The sequence below is a fragment of the Bos javanicus genome, chromosome 3 (assembly GCF_032452875.1).
Source record: "Bos javanicus breed banteng chromosome 3, ARS-OSU_banteng_1.0, whole genome shotgun sequence".
Taxonomy (NCBI): Eukaryota; Metazoa; Chordata; class Mammalia; order Artiodactyla; family Bovidae; genus Bos; species Bos javanicus.
In genome coordinates this window covers 19549532-19568714 of record NC_083870.1, presented here as the reverse complement: position 1 = coordinate 19568714, position 19183 = coordinate 19549532, and the positions used below count along the sequence as shown (strand labels likewise).

The 19183-nt window shown below is 50.9% G+C and overlaps 1 protein-coding gene across 1 annotated transcript; it reads right to left on the bottom strand.

Annotated features, from left to right (window-relative positions):
- Window positions 1-4885: 4885 nt before the first annotated feature.
- Window positions 4886-13697, bottom strand: SELENBP1 (selenium binding protein 1). The gene is made up of 12 exons (XM_061406883.1): window positions 13590-13697; window positions 10766-10822; window positions 10511-10623; window positions 10052-10237; window positions 9253-9373; window positions 7593-7775; window positions 7132-7310; window positions 6351-6429; window positions 6134-6255; window positions 5788-5880; window positions 5506-5624; window positions 4886-5307 (listed from the first exon to the last, which is right to left on the bottom strand). The coding sequence occupies exons 1-12, from the start codon at window positions 13591-13593 to the stop codon at window positions 5145-5147; spliced, it is 1419 nt and encodes a 472-aa protein (XP_061262867.1). The 5' UTR covers window positions 13594-13697; the 3' UTR covers window positions 4886-5144.
- Between the last annotated feature and the right edge of the window lie 5486 nt (window positions 13698-19183).

Genomic DNA, 19183 nt, shown 5'->3' with positions numbered 1-19183 from the left:
CCAACCAAGAATTGGTGGCATGTGAACTGTGATATATGGGATCTATTTCCTCAACCAAAAATTGAACCTGGGCCCCCTGCATGGGGAGTGCAGAGTCTCAGCCACTGGACCACCAGGAAGTCCCTGCAACTTACTTTTTTTAACCTTACAAAATATTGTACGTATTTGTCTGTCAGGTAGTGTTTAGAGCAGAAAGTCTGCTAAGCATCGAAACCAGTAAGGCAGGGAAGGGACTCCTAAGAGCATGCTGGAGAATGGCCAAGAGCAGATATTTAGAGCATGGAGCCAGGCAATCAAACACATGGAAGGTGCAAGAAGGAGGATTATCCTCATTAGTCCCTGAGATGAGTGCAGCTGCCTGAAGATGCCTTTAGGGACCCAACCACAGTGTGTGGGAGGGCTGATCATGCTTGATGGAATGGCAGTGGGGTGGACACTTTCCAGTACTCTCACATCTTTCATCATGGTAGACTGAGGCTACAGCTTTTCTCAGGGCGGAAATGGTGTCCCTGGGCTTAGCAAACTCTCCAGAACCTTCCAGATGGTTTCCTAGGCCAACTTGTGGAGCTGACCATGGTGCTGGCAGGAGATCCCAGGTGATATACCAGAGTTTTCATGTAGCAAGCTCAGTTTTGCTATTGCTCAGTAGCCCAGTGGTGGGCCATGGGGTGGAATCTTCATGAAGACAACAGCGAGAGGTCTTGCCATGGTGGATATATCAGGGATTAGGGGAGACTGGGTCACAGATTGCTGGTGACAGGAGGGCCTCTCTTGTATTTGGAGTGTCTGTTCCAGTGATGTAGGGGCGGAAATAGTGAGATGAGGCCAGGATAAGGATGCAGGTGAAGAGATCTCTTTAAAAAAATAAAATTTTTATTATGAAAAAATTTCAAATATAGAAAAAAGAAAGGAAAACTATAATCCCCATATACACATACCCATCATCCTGCTTTAAGAATTGTCAACATTTGGCCAATCTTGTTTTATCTAGACCTCCTCCACTCTCCAACTCACTCACTCTAGATTATTTAATATAGATATTCATTGTATCATTATAGCTGTTATATATATGTATATCAAATAATATACTCCTCTGTCCCTGGGATTCTCCAAGCAAGAATACTGGAGTGGGTTGCCATTTCCTTCTCCAATGCATGAAAATGAAAAGTGAAAGTGAATTCGCTCAGTCGTGCCCAACTCTTAGCGACCCCACGGACTGCAGCCTACCAGGCTCCTCCGTCCATGGGATTTTCCAGGCAAGAGTACTGGAGTGGGGTGCCATTGCCTTCTCCCATATATCAAATAGTTCAGGATTTATGTAAATACTTCAGTATGACTAAAAATAAGGACTCTTTTTAACACAGTCCTAATGCCATAATCACGCCTAAAAAATAATCTGTTATTATCATCAAATATCCACTGGGTGTCCAAATTTTTCCAATTTTCTGAAAGAAAATGTATTTTTCTATGATATGTTCCAAACAATAACAGCAAGGTCCACACATTGCATTACATTTGGTTTTGGTTAATGTTTCTTAAATCTTTCTAATCTACATTCCCTCAGTTTATTTGTTGAGGAAACTGGTCATTTGCTCTATAGAATTTCCCACATTCCCCATTTTTATAATTGCACCTTTATAGTACAATAACCTTTTATTATTGAAAAGTTATGTATTTCTTTGTATTTATTTTATTTTTGGCAGCTCTGAGTCTTCGTTGCTGTGCAGGCTTTCTCCAGTGGCAATCGTTCTCATTGCAGTGGCTTCTCTTGTTGCAGAGCACAGGCTGTAGGCAAGAAGGCTCAGTAGGGGCTCACCAACTCCAGAGCGCAGGCTCGGTTGTTGTGGTGCATGGGCTTAACTGCCTGACAGAATGTGGGATCTTCCCAGACATGGGATCTTCCCAGACCAGGGATCATACCCATGTCCCCTGCATTGGCAAGCGGATTCTTAATCACTGGACCACCAGGGAGGTCCTGTTTTTAACCTTTTAAAACTTGTTCCTCTGTCTCCTTTATTTCCTGTAAACTGACCATGAGCTCTTCAGTCTTGATCAGTTTAATTTTGACTTTTTGGCAAGAATACTTTATGGGTGGTGCTGTGTACTTCCTACTGCATCACATTAAGATGTACTCTTCTTGTGATATAAAGATTAAATAGTGTACTCAGGTTTCATCATCTGATCTAGCCATTCTGAAACCCCATTTTGGTCTTTCATTGAATGGTTTTAGCAGTCACTGATGATTATTGCCTGGATCCAGCTGTCATTAGAGGTTACACATTGGTACTATCCAAATTCTATCACTCCTTCTGAATTTACTAGCTAAAATTCTTTGTTGCTGTTGTTTGGTTGGTTGTTTTCTTCATTTTATTTTTGCCTGGGAGTTGGGAGGCTTTGGGCTTTGGGGCATCAATTTAGGGGCAGCATTTGATGTCCCAGGGACTGATGGGACGTGGAGTCCAACCCCTAAAGGCTGTCATGCATTGGGCGAGCTGATGGCTACCCCTCCCCACAGGTCAGGATACCTGGGGCCTGACCGCCTTGGGGTACTAGGTGCAGGACCATGTCCTGCCTACCAGCTGACATTTTGTAAAGGACTTTGTAAGGGACTTTTCCTCATCAACTACTTGCTTACCCCAAGGCAAGTTCTTTCTGAAGAAGTTTGGTTATCGAAAAGGACAGGGTAGAAACCTAGGAGAGACTTGTGTTGTCTGGGTTTGAGTGCTAAGTCACTTCAATCGTGTCTGACTCTTTGCAACCCCATGAACTATAGCCCACCAGTCTCCTCTGTCCATGGGATTGTCCAGGCAAGAATACTGGAGTGGGTTGCCATGCCCATCTCTTCCCAACTCAGGGGTTGAATGTCTCTTGTATCTCCTACATTGGCAGGCAGGTTCTTAACCACCAGTACCCCCTGGGAAGCCTGAGACTTCTGTTACGTGTTACATGCTAAGTTGCTCAGTCTTGTCTGACTCTTTGAGGCCTCATGGACTATATCCTGGCAGGCTCTTCTTTGAACTCTGTTGCTGCTGCTGCTGCTGCTAAGTCACTTCAGTCATGTCTAACTCTGAGCAACCCCATAGACAGCAGCCCACCAGGCTCCCCCGTCCCTGGGATTCTCCAGGCAAGAACACTGGAGTGGGTTGCCATTTCCTTCTCCAATGCATGAAAATGAAAAGTGAAAGTGAAGTCGCTCAGTCATGTCTGACCCTCAGCGACCCCATGGACCGCAGCCTTCCAGGCTCCTCCATCCATGGGATTTTCCAGGCAAGAGTACTGGAGTGGGACTCTGTTAAGACCCAGTAAATCCCAAGGCTCCCTGAAACTTAGTCATCCTTTACAGTCACTTGTTGATTAAGGCAGAAGCTGGATGCTGAGAGTAGGCAGGAAGTCTCAGTATAATGTGGCATATAATCGAGCTGAGATGAAGTGTTTGTTGCTGTTATTGTTTAGTTGCTAAGTCATGCCTGACTCTTTTGTGACTACCATGGACTGTAGCCTGCCAGGCTCCTCGGTCCATGGGATTTCCCATGCAAGGATACTGGAGTGGGTTGCCATTTCTTCCTGCAGAGGATCTTCCTGACCCAAGGACTGAACTTGTGTCTCCTGCATTGGCAGGTGGATTCTTTCCCACTGAGCCACCAGAGGTAAAGTGTAGGATGTCACTAACCTGGAGCCATTAGGGAAGGAGGTTTTCCCAGGGATATCACGATCTAGCCCAGATGGCAGGTACGGCAGTGAGAGGGAATCAACACTCAAGTTGAGGTAGATGTTTCAAGGAGCATGTTTAAAGACCTCAGGGAAAGGGAATTTCCCTGATGGTCCAGTGGTTAAGACTCAGTGCCTCCAATTGCTGGGGAACTAAGATCCCACATGCTGCATGGCATGGTCAAAATGAAACATAACCATAAAGACCTCAGAGGGAAAGAGTGCAGCCTGGCCATCTTGGGGGTCTTAGACTATTTCAGTATTTAGAATAAAGACATCTTTGTGGAAGACAGAAAATAAGGTAGATTAATACCTGCATGTTGCTTGGTACTGTCTTGGGTAGAGAGTGAAGGAGTCAATGGAATTACTGCTTGACTGCTGCCTCTTAGATTCCTGAAACTTCCATTGCATTCCTCTTACAAACAACTGATGACTTAATGCAGAGAAAGGAGACATCTCTGATTTGGGCAAGGTTCTAAAACGCCGTCCAGGCAAGGAGGGAAGAGTCCTGGGGCCTGGTCTGCTGGGTTGGTTACCTTGAAGTCCCAGCCTTCCTTGCCCAGTCTCGTTCCTGTCTTCCAGGTAGGAGGTGACACACCTAACCTCCCCGGACTGGTGTGCTCTCCCAGTCTTGGCAGCAGCACTGGGACCTGACAGCACCATCTATGTCTGGGGTCTAGGGGATCTCCTGTGTGTGAGAGGCCATGTTACGTTCTCCTGGGGGTGGTGGATGAGATGGTTGGTTCATTAAAAGAAAGCACAAATTAGCGACTTCCCTGGTGGTCCAGTGGCTAAGATTCCACATTCCCAGTGCAGGGGGTCCAGATTAGATCCCTTGTCAGGGAAGTAGATCCTACATGCCACAATTAAGAGCCTGCACAGCCAAATACATAAACGTTTTTTAAAAAATTTAAAAGATTAAAAAAAAATAGTTTAGGAACACTGATAGTCTCACCCTGCCAGCTCTCCTTGTGACAACCGCCTTCAAAATCTTCAGGTTCTATCTGGCCATAAAAATGAGATTTTGGCACCAATGGCATCATACTGTAATCATTGGCATGAACTAGTCATCATAACTACCCCACCCCTTGGTCCTCTTCAGGACTTTCCTGTGCAAGATACAAAGGGTCAACAGAGGAGGAGCCATAGGCCCAGTGCCCCCAGAGACAAAGTGATCTCAGGAAGAGGTTCACCAGTTTATTTCTTAGAAAAATCATTTCCAACAGCTCATGTAAAAACAGCACAGTGAGCGGTTTGTGGCCGAGGCAGGCAGATGGAGACATGGCTCACTATATGTCACCAGCCTGGGTTTGGCTTTAAAAGGAGAAGCTGCTAAGGGTCAGAGGCTGAGAGAGTAGAGTGAAGCCAGGTCTCTGCAGAATGGAGAGCTGGAGGGCTGCAGCTAGGAGCTGGAGCTGGGGGGCTGGGGGGCTGCTTCAGAGCCAGATGTCAGAGCTGCAGTCGCCCCCAGGGTAGCGGAGCTCATGGGCCAGGGCTGGGCCAAGGGGCTCCTTCCCAAAATCCACTAGGAAGTTGGGGTTCAACTTCAGCCCTCCCCTTACTGTGTCTACGTCGATCTGCAGCATCACAGAGCCTTCCCTGGTGGAGACAGGGCAGGAGAAGAAAGAGGTCAGAGGGGGCCACCTCTCCTTCCATCAAAATTAGGTAAGTGTTGGTGGAAGGAGGAGGGCTTCCTGAGGAGGGAGGAGAGTCTGCAAGGAGAGCTGAGGAGTCTTCAGGAAGCCCAACCCCTCTGGGAGAGGAGGGCTGGGAGGGGAGCCCAGGCTGTCTCCTTACCTGATGAGATCAGGGTAAAACTGCTTGTCCCAGGCACTGTATAGCGATGTGGTAACATAGAGACGGGTCCCATCCAAGCTGAGCTGGATCATCTGAGGGCCTCCAGCCACTCGCTTCCCCTTGGGAAAAGCAGGGGTCAGATCCCAGGGTTACAAACAGGTCGTGGGAATCAGTGGCACCACTCAAACCCGGAGAGATATTCAGCTGCGGCCCAGCCCTCTCCCCCATACCTCTCCAGCAGGGATCTGAGGGACCCTTGATCTGTGGGAGAGACAGCCTCACCTTGACCACCAGGGGCTCTGGCTGGCACTTTAGCTCCTGGTCCTCCAAGACCTGCACAGGGCCTCCCTTAACAATGCTGCCCCCGAGGAAGATCTGGATGGGGAGGTGCAGAGCGGAAAGGAGGACAGTGGTGGGCGGTGAGGACATTCCAGGAAGAGCACCTCACTTCCTCACATTCCCCATGTGCAACCACGATTCCCTGTGGTTCTGGCCCGAGCGTCCCTCAGCCCCCATCTCTGTTTTTCCTGCACCTTCTTTATCATCCCCCAGGTACTTTGTACCCTTTGCCTCATGTCTAGACATCTACTTCCTCCCTCCCTCCCTCTCCATCCTGCTGGGACCCCACCTGTCCCACGAGGCGGGGCCTCTTGGGGTCAGAGATGTCATACTGTCGCAGGTCCCCGTGCAGCCAGTTGCTGAAGTAGAGGAAGCGGTCGTCCAGGGACAGCAGGATGTCAGTGATCAGGCCTGGGGGTATGGGGTGGGGTCCAGAGGCTTTAGGGACTCTTGTTCCCCAGCCCAGGAACCAACGTTCCAATTCCCATGCTCCCCCGAGCACTCACTTGGCATTTCAGGCAGTATCCAACCCTTCACTTTCTTGGGGGGCACCTGGATCACCTTCTCCACTGACCAAGTCCCTTCCTGCGTTGGGGTTAAGAGGCAGAGAGGGGAGCCTGTCAGAGTCGGGTGATGGGTGTCAGGTCTAGGTCCCCCTAGAGTGTACCGTCTGCAGAGAGACAGTAGGTATAGGGTCTTGCCACTAGGGTCTAACTCCCATGCAGACCTTCCTAAGGCAGGGATCATGTCTGCTTTCCCTTTGTGTTCCCAGCACTTAGCACAGAGTGTGTGTGTGTGCTAAGTTGCTTAAGCTGTGTCCAACTCTTTGCGACCCTACGGACCTCAGTCCTCCAGGTTCCTCTGTCCATGGGGTTCTCCTGGCAAGAATCCTGGAGTGGTTGCTGTATCAGGGTTGCTGTGCCTTGATCCAGGGGTTCTTCTCAACCCAGGGATTAAACCCATGTCTCTTTACATCTACCTGCATTGGCAGGTGGGTTCTTTACCACTAGCACCACCCTGGGAAGCCCTAGCACAGTGCCTGACTCACTAAATATTTTTTGAATGAATGAATGAATATGGCCAGTTGGGGCTTAGGGAGAAATTAGCCTAGGACAGAGAAGAGAGGCAGGGCAGGTGGCCTTATTTTTAATTCCTGGGAAGTCTGGGTTGGTGGAGCCAGAGGAGGAGGAGGCCTGGGTCACCCTGAGGGAGAAGGGAGGGCACAGTACGGAAGCTGGCAGAGAGTTGATAGGACTGCTGGGAGGAGAGGGCCAGAGCTCACATCACCTGGTTCTTGTAGAAGCGCTGGATGTTGGAGCCAAGGGCACAGCCCACGAAGCCCTGGTCAGCGGCCGGGTTGTGTAGGAAGCGGATTTCCAGGGGGATGAGACCATCCTGCAGAGTCAGGGTCTGCACCCTCTCATGGCGCTGCCAGTCCCACACGTGTAAGTGTTGCCCATACAGCCCTGGGGTGGAGACACGGCCGAAAGATGGAATCAGGATCAGGGCAGGAGAGCCTGGGCCAAGGCTGGGGCCCAGCCCAGGGTAGAAGGATGAAAGATGGGTTGGAGGGATCAGAAGGATGCTTGAGCAAGTCAAGCACTCAGCACATCCTATACCATCACCCCAAGGTTCCAGGATCCACATGAGGGAAATAAGATGGCTGGAGAGTGGGGGTTTGGAAGAGAAAAGCAGGGGTTCATGTGAGCAGGCTCCAGCCAGCCCATGGGTATACGGGGGATTCTCACCTGCCTCCACATCAGCAGGGTTGAAGCCATCTCGTAAGACATTGGGAGCTGCCCATTCAGTACTGATCATGACATTGTGTCGAGGTTGGTACCAGAAGTCATAGCCCATAGGCGCAGCACCTCCAGGTTGCTCCCACGTCCCCTTCACCTCAAATGTCTCTCCATCCAGGAGCACAAAACCCCCTGAGCAGTGAGGAAAGTAGAGCGGTAGATAGAGGTGGTGGAGACAGGACCCGTATCCAGCCTTCACCCCAGGCCTGTCCAAGAGGCTCCAAGCCCATTGCCTGGTGCCCCTCCTCCCACTGGGTGTGCCAGGTCCTTAGATTCAGGAGGTGGATTTGGCCACCTGTCCAAAGGGTCCCACCCAGAAGGCCAGATGAAAGGTGGGGACTTGCTCTGGTGTTCCTGCCTTTCATCAGTTCATCCCTCTCCCAGACCAAAGGGTTCATTTTTCCTCCCTTGTGCCAGGATCTTTTAGTACACTGTACCCTATGCTTCCTCTGCCCAGTCTCCTACTTTCAGTGTAGGATTCCTGCCAGAGTCTAAACTCCATTCAGCTCACTACATTTTTTTAGACAAAGAAAATGCTATTTATTTGTAATTTGACACGAGTGCCCACTGTTTTTCCCTAGCTGAGTAGGTTGTGACACCTTGCCATTTCTTTGCAAATGTAAATAGATGTCTACTCCTAAGTGTTCTTAAATCTTGGAATGTCATGCAACCCGTCTTCTGGAAAAAGCAGTTAAATGGAGTCTAATGCAGTAACCTTGATCTAATGCAGTCTAATGCAGTAATCTACTGCAGTCTAATGCAGTAATCAGTAAGGCCATCCATGACCTTAACTGATAGTTCACTCCAAGCCCTTTGGATGGAAAGCTCTGGTGAAACAGGTGAGGCTGGGAGAGAAGCAGTACACCACAGTGATTAAGACATAATTGGGGAGGCACAGTGCCAGGTTTGAGTTCTAGCTCTGCTACTTAATAGCTGCTGACTTAATCAGTCTGCACCCCAGGTTCTTAACATGTGAAACAGGGATCACAGTAGCATCTGTCTCGTAGGTCGCGTCTGGCACATAGTAGACATTTCATGTAAAAGCTATTGATCACATCATAAGTGAGCAAGTAGCTATGACAATTAAGGATCCCAAGGATTGTAAGATTTGCTCTTGAATTTGGGAAGGCTGATATTAAATGTATCTGTTTTCTGAGGCCATGTCTGTACTCTCTCACATTCCCCATGGCAGATCAGAACTTGTAAGTGAATTCATCATTCAAGGCTCATCCTCATAAAAATAATTGAAACAACTGAAGTTACACACATATGTGCTAAGTTGTTTCAGTTTTGTCTGACTGTGTTCAACCCTATGGACTCCAGCCCACCAGGTTTCTCTGTCCATGGGGTTCTCTAGGCAGCAATACTGGAGTGGGTTGCCCTGCCCTCCTCCAGGGGATCTTCCCAGCCCAGGGATCGAACCCACATCTCTTACGTCAATCTGCACTGGCAGCTAAGTTCTTTACCACTAGTGCCAGCTGGGAAGACCAAAGTTACATGATTATTATTTAAATACTGGATGAGACCCACCCTCTGATTCTCCCCGGAAGGTCATTCCGTCCCTCCCGTAGTTTGGGACCTGCTTCCCTCACAGGTGTGCCTACAATACCTTTGCCATTGCCCCTGGGGTCTCCCAGGGCACTGATCATCACCTCCCCACTGGCCAGACAGTGGCTGGTGTGGAGGTAGCTCAGGTCACACTTGGCATGGATCTCCTTGGGCTCAACGACCTGGAGAGGGGTAAGGAATGATGTCAGAAACCAACAGGGCCAGGAGTCTCCACTCTTTACTCCTCCCCTCCCACACTTCCATTTGCTGACCCACCCTCTTTTCCTTTCAAACATGGACACAATTTTCTCTGTAGGAATATGGCAAAGGTTCAGTCTGCAGAGCAGCAGTGGCGTCAGACAGACTGACAACTCTCTGGCAGAAAGCTGGAATTTCTCTCCTCCCTCCTTCCCATTCCTCCCCAGTCTTGAGGGCATTCACAGCCCTTTGAGACCATAAGCTCCTCCCAGGCTGGGAGGATGCCAGTGTCAATTCTGTATCACCAGCGGCCAGCAGTGAGCGCCTGGCACAAAGAGGGCACTCAGCAAAGTGTTGAAAGGAGGGATCAGAGGCTCCGCCTAAGGGAAACCCTGGGCTCACTAACTCACTGGGGAAGAAATGGCTCCTTCAGCTCAGAGTGAAAAACAAGAGCCTCCTTCCTCCCTTGTGGTGCCCCTGGGTGACAATGACCCAGCACACTTGGTAACTCTCCTCCAAAGTCCAGCCCCGCTCCCTGCTGCTGAGCCTGACCCTGTGCAGGGGCCCGAGGCAGCTGCTGTAGGGGCGGCTTTCCTGCCCATAGGCTGCCCCAGGTGCTGAGCACATTAGGGGCTCAGAGCTGGCTGGGGCAGAGGACGTGCCTTGTGCAGCTTTGGAGCACGGGGCTCGGTGGCCACATCCACCACATAGACTCGGGAGGAGATGAGGCTGGGCAGCAACAGCTTGGTGCGCGACTTGGTGCTGTCCCCAAAGCAGCTGCTGCAGGTGTTCCATCCCGAGTGATGCAGTTCGTCCTTCAGGTTGGGCATGGGCAGCCGGTGGATGACCTAGCAGAGGAGAGCGGGTATGGGCGGTGCTTATCCAGACCATGCCTCTGTGTGCTTTTCAAAAGAGGCTCCCTGGACCCACTGCAGCTGGCAGCAGAGCACCGCCTTGATTCCAGCACTGACCTTGCACATGGGTGGGGGTGCTCTTCTGCAATGAGCAACCTGAACAACCAGACCCAGAGAGGGTGAAGAAGGATGGGGTGGGGAGGGGACTGTCAGAGCAATCTAGAGGAGGGGGTCTTAGGGCCCGCTGGCGTCCAAGCGCCACCTCACCTGGGAATACTGGGGAGACTTGGGGTTGACGTCCACAGTGGCCAGGTAATCCGGGGCTTCAGTGCCCGTGTTTCGGTAAATGCAGGGCAGGTAGACAAGCTCCTCCCTGGGTCCTAGAGGGTAGAAAGCAGGCGGTGGGGGTGATGTGCTGGGGAGGAGGGCCAGACCAGTGCTGGTGTGCCAGCAACGGGGTCAGTAACAGGCACTGGCTTGCCCACCCCTGGGGATGCTGGATCTCAGCCTTCTCACACTTACCTTTCATGGCCTCCAGAGGGGAAGGGTAGCCAGGTCCGCATTTCCCACATTTGGTAGCTGTGGAAACAATGGGGCTTGTTGGCTGGCCCACGCTCTGGAGGGCGAAGGCTCCTTCCTTACATGCTGCACCCCCCAGTCCTCCCATCCCACCACTGGCCAAGGCAGAGGAACCGTCCCAGGTCCCCTCCAGACCTTCCTGAGTGTGTGGGAGTGGTGGGGAGAGTTGCAGAGATATATTTGAAGGTGCACGACCCTCAAGCAGGACCCAGGGGAGGCAGGAGAAGGGTAAGTGCAGGGGAGGCTGTGTGGTGCAATGGTTATGACATTGACTTGGGTCCCCATCTCAGCTGGTTGGTCACTGACTGGCCATGGGAACTTAGACACATCACTTTACCTCCTTGGCCTCAGTTTTCACATCATCTGTAAGAAGAGGGTAATAAGAATACCACAGTAGGCTTGTATGAGAAATAAACCAGGAGTTGAAGTCAAGCATGAGGCTGTGTCCTTGCCTGGGAGCAGCCAGTTAACCCTGGTTGTGCTTGAGGAACAGCCCTCAGGTGGCGCCTGTTCATCTCATTTCACTTGAAAGGCATCTAAGCCAGGAATTCGGATACTTCCTGCTTCCCTCCCCTCTGGGTCCTGAACCTCAGGCTGCCAGCCAGTGCTAGGGTTATATAACCAAGAGTCTGGGAAGAGTTAGGAGGCTGAAGTTCAAGGCTGCAGGACAGACCCAGCTGAAGATCCTTAGACCAGTTTCTACCCCTGTGTGGGCCCCATCCACTTGGTTTATCTGTAAGCCAACCCTGGAGAGTTCAGATGCCCAACCACCAGAGCTGTAGGAAGTGGCCCTCCTTGTCCCCTGAAGTCTGGCAAGAGAAGCCACGTGGATCTAGGGGACCACAGTCAGGAACCAAAGTCAGTCCCTGACAAGGATGGCTACCACTAGGCATTAAGCATCAGGATTTGGGGCCTAATCTGGAGGAAGGGCTGAGGAATAAACTGAGGGAGTTGTAGGCCAAAAAAAACCCTGGAGTGGAGTTCACAGGACTTGACACGGCCTCCCTGCCTGGAGCCTGGCCAGTCTGGCCACTGCTCCAGAGTCCATTTCCACTGGTACCTGGGCTCAGGCCCTCAGCCAGGGAGCCAGGTCCCCTACTTGCAGCAGCCACATGACTTAGGAGTCTAAAAGGCAGTAACAGCAATGGAGAGTCCAGAGTGTGCTTTCAAAGTCCAGGTTTGACATCTACTCTCTCCATTTTCTCCCCCTTTGCCTAAAAAGGCTAATAATACCTCACCTTCTTCTTTAAGTGGCTGTGAAAGCCAAACGAGACAAAGTATTCAGAAGTACTTTCAGGTGAGAAATGTTGTATAAATATGGGGAGAGCTGTGCCAGAGATCCAAGGCAGTGCCTGGTGTTCAGAGAGAGGGCTGGGCTGGACTGGGACAGGTGAGGCCCAGCCCCAAGGAATTAATACTTGTTCAGCTCTACAACCAAGCTGTGTCAGGATTTGGCACAGGAGGTGAGGGGGAGGGGAAGGAGCTTGCCAGAAACAGAATGGAAGGAGGTTCAAAACTCCAAGACCTCAAGGGACTTCCCTGGTGGTCCACTGGTTAAGAATCTGACTTGCAGTGCAGGGGATGTGGGTTCGATCCCTAGTTGGGGAATTCAGATTCTGCAGGCAGTAAGGCTACTAAGCCCACAGCTCTGGAACCCATGCACCACAACTAGAGAACCCTCGCTGCAATTAAAAGACCCCTGGTGCTGCAACTAGGACCCCATGCAGCCAAATAAATAAATAAAAATATTAAAAAAAAAAAAACAACTCCAAGACATCAAGACAGAGATACAAAAACTGCAAAGCCAGAGACTGAGAGAGAAGTAAAGGTATGAAGGAGGTGTGTTGTGAAGGAGGTATTGCCCCTAAGCACTATCCTCCCATCCCAGAGCCCAAGTGCCCCATGCCGCAACACCCACAGCATTTCTCCCAGTCAGGGTCAGGCCCTGTGAGCCACTCAGACTCCACTGATCATCAGTCCTCTTTCTCGGGGAGCATCTATCTTAAGCATCTCAAGCAACATCTCTGACTATCTTTGGGTTTGAGATGAGCCCAGGGGTTCTTCCAAAGCCAGGCTGGCTTGTTGGGCATTCCACCAGCACAGGAAAGAGCCAGGTCCTAGGAGGCAAGAACCTCAATACTCCCAAGCAGACCCAGGCTCCTCCTCAGCCTGACATCAAGAAGTCCACGCATAGGGGAATAGGAGAGCTTGCAGACTTGGAGAACTGAGAAGGTGGAGGCACTGAAACAGTCTGAAACAGCCTTTCTCCCCTGCCCCCCGTTTTAAGAGAGTGTGGGGGCTCCCTGACCTCCCTCCTGGAGTGATTGGTGGGGCAGGATAGCTAGAGAGCCCCCCTGGCCACGGAAGGCCGGGTTCCCTAGTCCCTGCAGTGAGAAGCTGGCCTAGGACTGAATCAGGGTTGTCAGTCTCCCATGGTAACTGTCAGAGACCCTACAGTAGCTCTTAAGTGCCCTCACCCGTACGTATTTTCTCAGCTGCAGCAAGGCGCCCTGGTCCCAGGTTGCAGCTGGGGAGCTGGGTGGGAGCCCAAGGTCACCCTTCCCAGCAGTCCCTCTGCCTTCCCAGACAGACGATTCCAGAACTTTGGTTCTGGGAAATGCAGGGGTCGGGGTGGGGTGGCGACAGTGGAGCAGAGCCGGGCAGCTCCCTCCGCTAACCAGCTCCCGCTCCAGGTTTTCGGTCACTTCCTGGTGGGGGGCGGGCCAGCGGCGGGCAGCGCACGGTGGTCAGAAGCCCCGCTCCTTACCCATGCTGCTCGCTGGTGCGCTTTGCTCCCGAGGGGTCTGCCAAGAGTGGGCAGAGAGAGAAGGTTGTGCAGGTGTCCAGGCTGGCTGGCTGTGCGGGAAAGGGGCACCGGGACGGAATTTATACAAACAATTGGGGTGGGCGGGGCAGGGGGAGGGCCCGGGCCGCAGCTAGGCGGGAATGACGGATAGCGGCTGGCTAGCTGGGGCACTTTCAAATGGCCTGGGCAGCTGTTTGTGTGAGAGTGCAAGTGTGTGTGCGAAGGAACCTGAGCGTGTGCAGATGTGCGCTATGTCTGAGCACGTTTCCCTTCAGCGGGGTGGGGGCCTGGCCATGCGCTTTTGTGTATCTGGGCGGGTTTTCGCTCCTGTATACCTGTGTGCTGCCTGCGTGTATGTGCAAGTGCCTGCGGGAGTGTGTATTTGTGTCAGTGTGGCTATGTGAGGGTGCTTGTGTGTGCCTGTGTACATCTGTGTACCTGCCAGAATGTTTATGCCTTTATGGGCATGGGCATGTGTATTGGCATGAGTGTGTATGCTCACACGTTTCTGGATCTCTAAACACTCATCTCTGCACGTGGACCTGACTCTTGGCATTCAGAGACCCTGAGGACTGTGGGCTCATTTGCTCCCCAATCCATAGCCAGGGTCAACTCCCTCCTGAGGTTCCTTCTTATTCCAGACATTTGTGTTCCCCTACCACAGCTGCCCTGACAGGGGCCAGGGCGGGGTTGTGTGTCCAGGTTCCACCTTCTCCAGACCCATTAGCTCCTCATAAGCTTTGAAGTGGAAAGAAGCTTGGCAGTGCTCATTACTACCCTCTACTACCCTCGTAAACCTCAGAAGGTGAAAGTGGAATGCTCTCCCTCACCTCCTAGCCTGGTGCCCCAACAACTCCTTAGGGCAGCATAGCAGGGCCCAAGGACAGCCCAGCGTGATGCCATTGTCCCTAGCTGACCGTGACAGGCCCTAAAACTCAGGCTCTCCATCTATCCAGGATATAGTTCTCCAACTGGAGGATTCCATGACTTCTGAGCCTGCTAATAGAGTGTCCCAGCTCCTAGGCAAATGACAGCTACTTGTTCAAGAACTGAGGGATGGTTAAAGCCTGATCCCTTATCTCTCTGGGGGCTGCCCTCATCTGGGGAGTGAGGGTTTAGAGAGCTGGAAAAGAGGACCCCCACAAATTGCTGTGCATCTCGAAACCAAGGGCCCCCTCTGTCATCAAACTTGGCTACGTGACTGGAGTAACCCCCACGCCCTTCTTCTAGGAACCTGCTGGCTCTGGTCTCAGGAAGCCTCTTTCATCTCCTGGATGAAAGCTCTGCCCTGAAGTTTTTATTGGAGAGTAAAAGTAACAATGTTTGGGCTTGAGGTTGCCTGTCGAAAAGAGCCACAGGGCTTCTAAACCAGAGTGGCAGGCAGGAAAGCGAGGCTGGGCTTTGGTGTGTGGTGTGATGGGTGTCTGGCCTCCTGGTTCCCATGGGTGAGGGATCATTTGACTCAAGGGAAGATGCTCTGTGGCTGCCCATGACCGGGGTCCTCCCTTATCCCCTCATCCCCAGTGTCACTCAGCCCCTCTTGGCTCTTTCCTGCTTCTACATCCTCGCCATTGTACTGTCACCCAGGCAGCTGACAAGGGGGTGCAGCTGTCCCACAGGCGGTGGCCCCTCAGGGCTACTTCTTCACCTTTGCCAGCTTCCTGCTTCCAGGCTGCCTCCACTCACCCTGCCCCATCCCTCTGGCCACCCTCATTCTGGGGTCTCTATTGTCCACCTCTTCTCTACTCTTCTACTTTTTGGCTTGAGGGAGACTAACAGCCAAGATCTGAAAGAGAAAGAACCCTCAGCACCCCCCTTATCAATAGTTCTTAACTTCAAAGAAGCTATTATTTAGCTTGTCCCAGAGTCTGTCACGCAATGCAAGTTCTCTCATGCCCTGCGGCTCCACACTCTTACCTCTAGCCTCTTCCTGTGATTTTCTCTCAGAATCCTCACTCCAGAGCCTGAAAAGTTCTGGGGAAAGTTGTCCCAATCGGGGCTGCAGGTAGAGGCAATCCAGGGTCAGGGTTCAGACTGATAATGATAACGGAGAAGTGCCTTGGTGTATTTGCTTCTTTGGGTATGAACAGGGCTTGGGGTGAACTGTACCCCAATCAGCACGGGTCTCCTGAGTGCCCCTAGTGCTGCTTCTCAGGAATTTCAGGGATCCCTTTCCTGAAACAGAGGCCAACTGGAGCTGGGCGAGTTGGACTTCAGTCTACTCACCTGGGTGGCCCTGCATGACGCCCTGACTCTGGGCATCCCCCAGCCCGAAACTGGGTGCTTGGGAAGGTTGGCGGGGTGGGTGTATTCCTTCTGTTGTTTCAAGCCCCAGAGAGGCACAGTGATTATTAGAGGTGATAGGTTATCAGGTTAACAACTAGACAGCCAGGCGATTGTGTAACCGATTGTGTAACCGCTGTCCGAGCTTTGGCTGTGGCCTCCACACACAGGAAGTGGGGTGTTCCTGGCTGAAGTGGGTAGTCCTGGAGCCGCAGCCACAGGGGGCGGGGGTGGGGGGCACTGCTGGTCCCCCCTTTTTCTTTCACCTGAAGCCCGATTTCTTTGGGGCCCTGAGAACATTGACGGGGAAACGGGGAATTGAGGAAAGAAGTACTAAACCCAGTGAAGGGAAGGGGGAGGAAATGATGAACAACATGATGTTTTTACAAAAGAAAAGAAACCTTGGTGTTCTTCATCTCTAGCAGAACAAAAGTGACAGGGAAGCAGTCGCAATTGGCCTGGGAGTGATGTTGGGAAGAAAGAAAAATTAAGTTATGAAATCTCCTCCCACGCACCAACCCTTGTCTAGCGTCCAGTTTAACCCTGTCCCAACCCACTCTTGTAAGTAAATCATCTTTTCTCTTACAAAGAAACTGAGGCTCAGAGAGGGTCAAGGCAACTGACAGATGGTATGGCAGGATTTCCATCCAGATCTGCCTGATTCAGGAGCTCACAGTTTTTATAATCATTCCTTGGCATTTCTGTGTTTTGTTTTGCTTTGTTTGGTTGAAGGAGGAGGGTGGGGAGCACAGAAGGAATGTGGAAAGCTGTGGTGTTTTGTTTCTGAGAAATCTCAGAACATGGAGAGTTTTTCTTGAAAGGGGGAGAGGAGTGAGGAAGCAGATGTCCTCAGCTTGGAACTGTGCAGTCTTGGTGGGGGGAGTGGTGAAAACTCCCCTGTGCTCCAGGAAAGACTGGGAGCATATACATCTGAATGCCAGCCTGGTTACCTTTGGAAAGAGGCAATGAAAGGAAGGGGATAATTTTCCATTATTTAAAAAATATACTTGTGCATTTTAAAAGATAACCAGCATGGGGAATTCCCTGGCGGTCCGGGGGTTAGGACTCAGTACTGTCAATGCTGTGACCAGGTTTCAAGCCCTGGTCAGGGAACTAAAATCCCACAAGCTACACAGCCAAAACAAAGGTGTGGCCAAAAAGAAGAAAAGAAAAGATAACAAGTATGTGTTACTTTTGTAAACAAACTCCAAGTAAAGGTATTAGAACAAAACAAACACAGTTCAGTTCAGTCACTCAGTCGTGTCCGACTCTTTGCGACCCCATAAATCGCAGCACGCCAGGTCTCCCTGTCCATCACCAACTCCCAGAGTTCACCCAGACTCACGTCCATTGAGTCAGTGATGCCATCCAGCCATCTCATCCTCTGTCCTCCCCTTCTCCTCCTGCCCCCAATCCCTCCAAGCATCAGAGTCTTTTCCAATGAGTCAACTCTTCTCATGAGGTGGCCAAAGTACTGGAGTTTGAGCTTTAGCATCATTCCTTCCAAAGAACACCCAGGGCTGATCTCCTTCAGAATGGACTGGTTGGATCTCCCTGCAGTCCAAGGGACTCTCAAGAGTCTTCTCCAACACCACAGTTCAAAAGCATCAATTCTTCGGCGCTCAGCCTTCTTCACAGTCCAACTCTCACATCCATACATGACCACTGGAAAAACCATAGCCTTGACTAGACGGACCTTTGTTGGCAAAGTAATGTCTCTGCTTTTCAATATGCTATCTAACACATATATATTAATATTAGAGAGAGGAAGGAAGGAAGGAAGGAAGGAAGAAAGGAAGGAAAGCTGGGTGGAAGATCAGTATGGTGTGGTCAGGGCCACAGTGGGATCTCATGCCTTGGAGAAGGACTGGCTCTGGACCCTTCACACAGCAGTTGTCTCACTAACCTGTCCACCCTCTCCTTTGGAAGACAAACGTGTGCATGGTCATTCATGCATTCAATCTCCACAAATACCCTGTTTTGGTAGGCAAATTGGTGAACAAGACAAAATTTCTATCAAAGAGTTGACATTCTAAGGGAGATAGCCTTAGAATATTATCTAATATCATTAGATAACAAGTAATCAAGTAAATGTATAAATAAATAGGATCATTTCATATATATTCTAGGGTGCTTCCCAGGTGGCTCAGATAGTAAAGAATCTGCCCACAATGCAGGAGAGCTGGGTTCAATCCCTGGGTTGGGAAGGTCGCCTGAAGAAGAACCCACTCCAGTATTCTTGCCTGGAGAATTCCATGGACAGAGGAGCCTGGTGGGCTACACTCCATGGGGTCGCAAAGAGTCAGACATGACTGAGTGACTAATGCTTCCATATAAGTGCTAGGAAGGAAGTCCAACAATGTCAAGATGATAGAACAACATTCGATAGGGCTGTCTGGTATATACAGGGACAGATTTGTGTGCAAAAGAGCAGGATAAACAAACCAAGAGCCCAAGAACACACGAAGGTATACAAAAATGCCTGTAGCACATAAAGTAGCAGCCCATGGCAGCCTGGAGCAGAACTGGCTAGACAGGTTGAGGTTTTAACCAGCTCAGAATTTCTGAGCCCTACCCTGCTCATTTCTCTGCACTCTCAGAGGAAGGAATAGCTTTTACTGAGAAGCTGTTACCAGGTGTGACTGGTGCCAGGCTGGGCGCTGCATGCTAGCAAGAGGCCCACAGCAAACTTGGAGAGGCAAGGAGCTTTTTTCTTCATCCCGCATTAATGAGACAGAATCTTACTAATTTATCCAGCTGCTTACCCTCCTCTCGCAGTATCTCCCTTCTCTGAACAATGCTGAATTCAGAGCCTGCTGCCCAGACTGACAACAAAATTCAGAGAAGAGAAATAAAGAGAAAACCACACTGTCCTTTGCCAGGGCTTCCTGCAAAGGGCAGAATGTGAGAGAGCGTCCTTCCTACCTCTAATACACGCAGAAATATCCTCCCTCTGGCCTGCAGCCGATGCTTGAAACTTCGCCACCCACCGTTTCGGTCTTTGTCTTGTGGGGTGACCTCACCCCTGAGCTGCAAGGATTACCCCTGGGGTGCTAAGCCACAAGCACCTTAGCAGTGTGGTCAGATGTATGCGTCCCAGTCGGCAGTGCTGAGGAGTGGCTATTGGTCTAATGGCAAGAGCGAGGGAGACTCTGAAGAAGGGAAAGAAAGTGTTTTTAAAGCGCTTAATTATTTTGTCCCTATTTCTCTTTTTTTTCCTTAATTTTTTTTTTTTTTTTGTGTGTGTGGCCATGCCGGGTGATACATGGGAT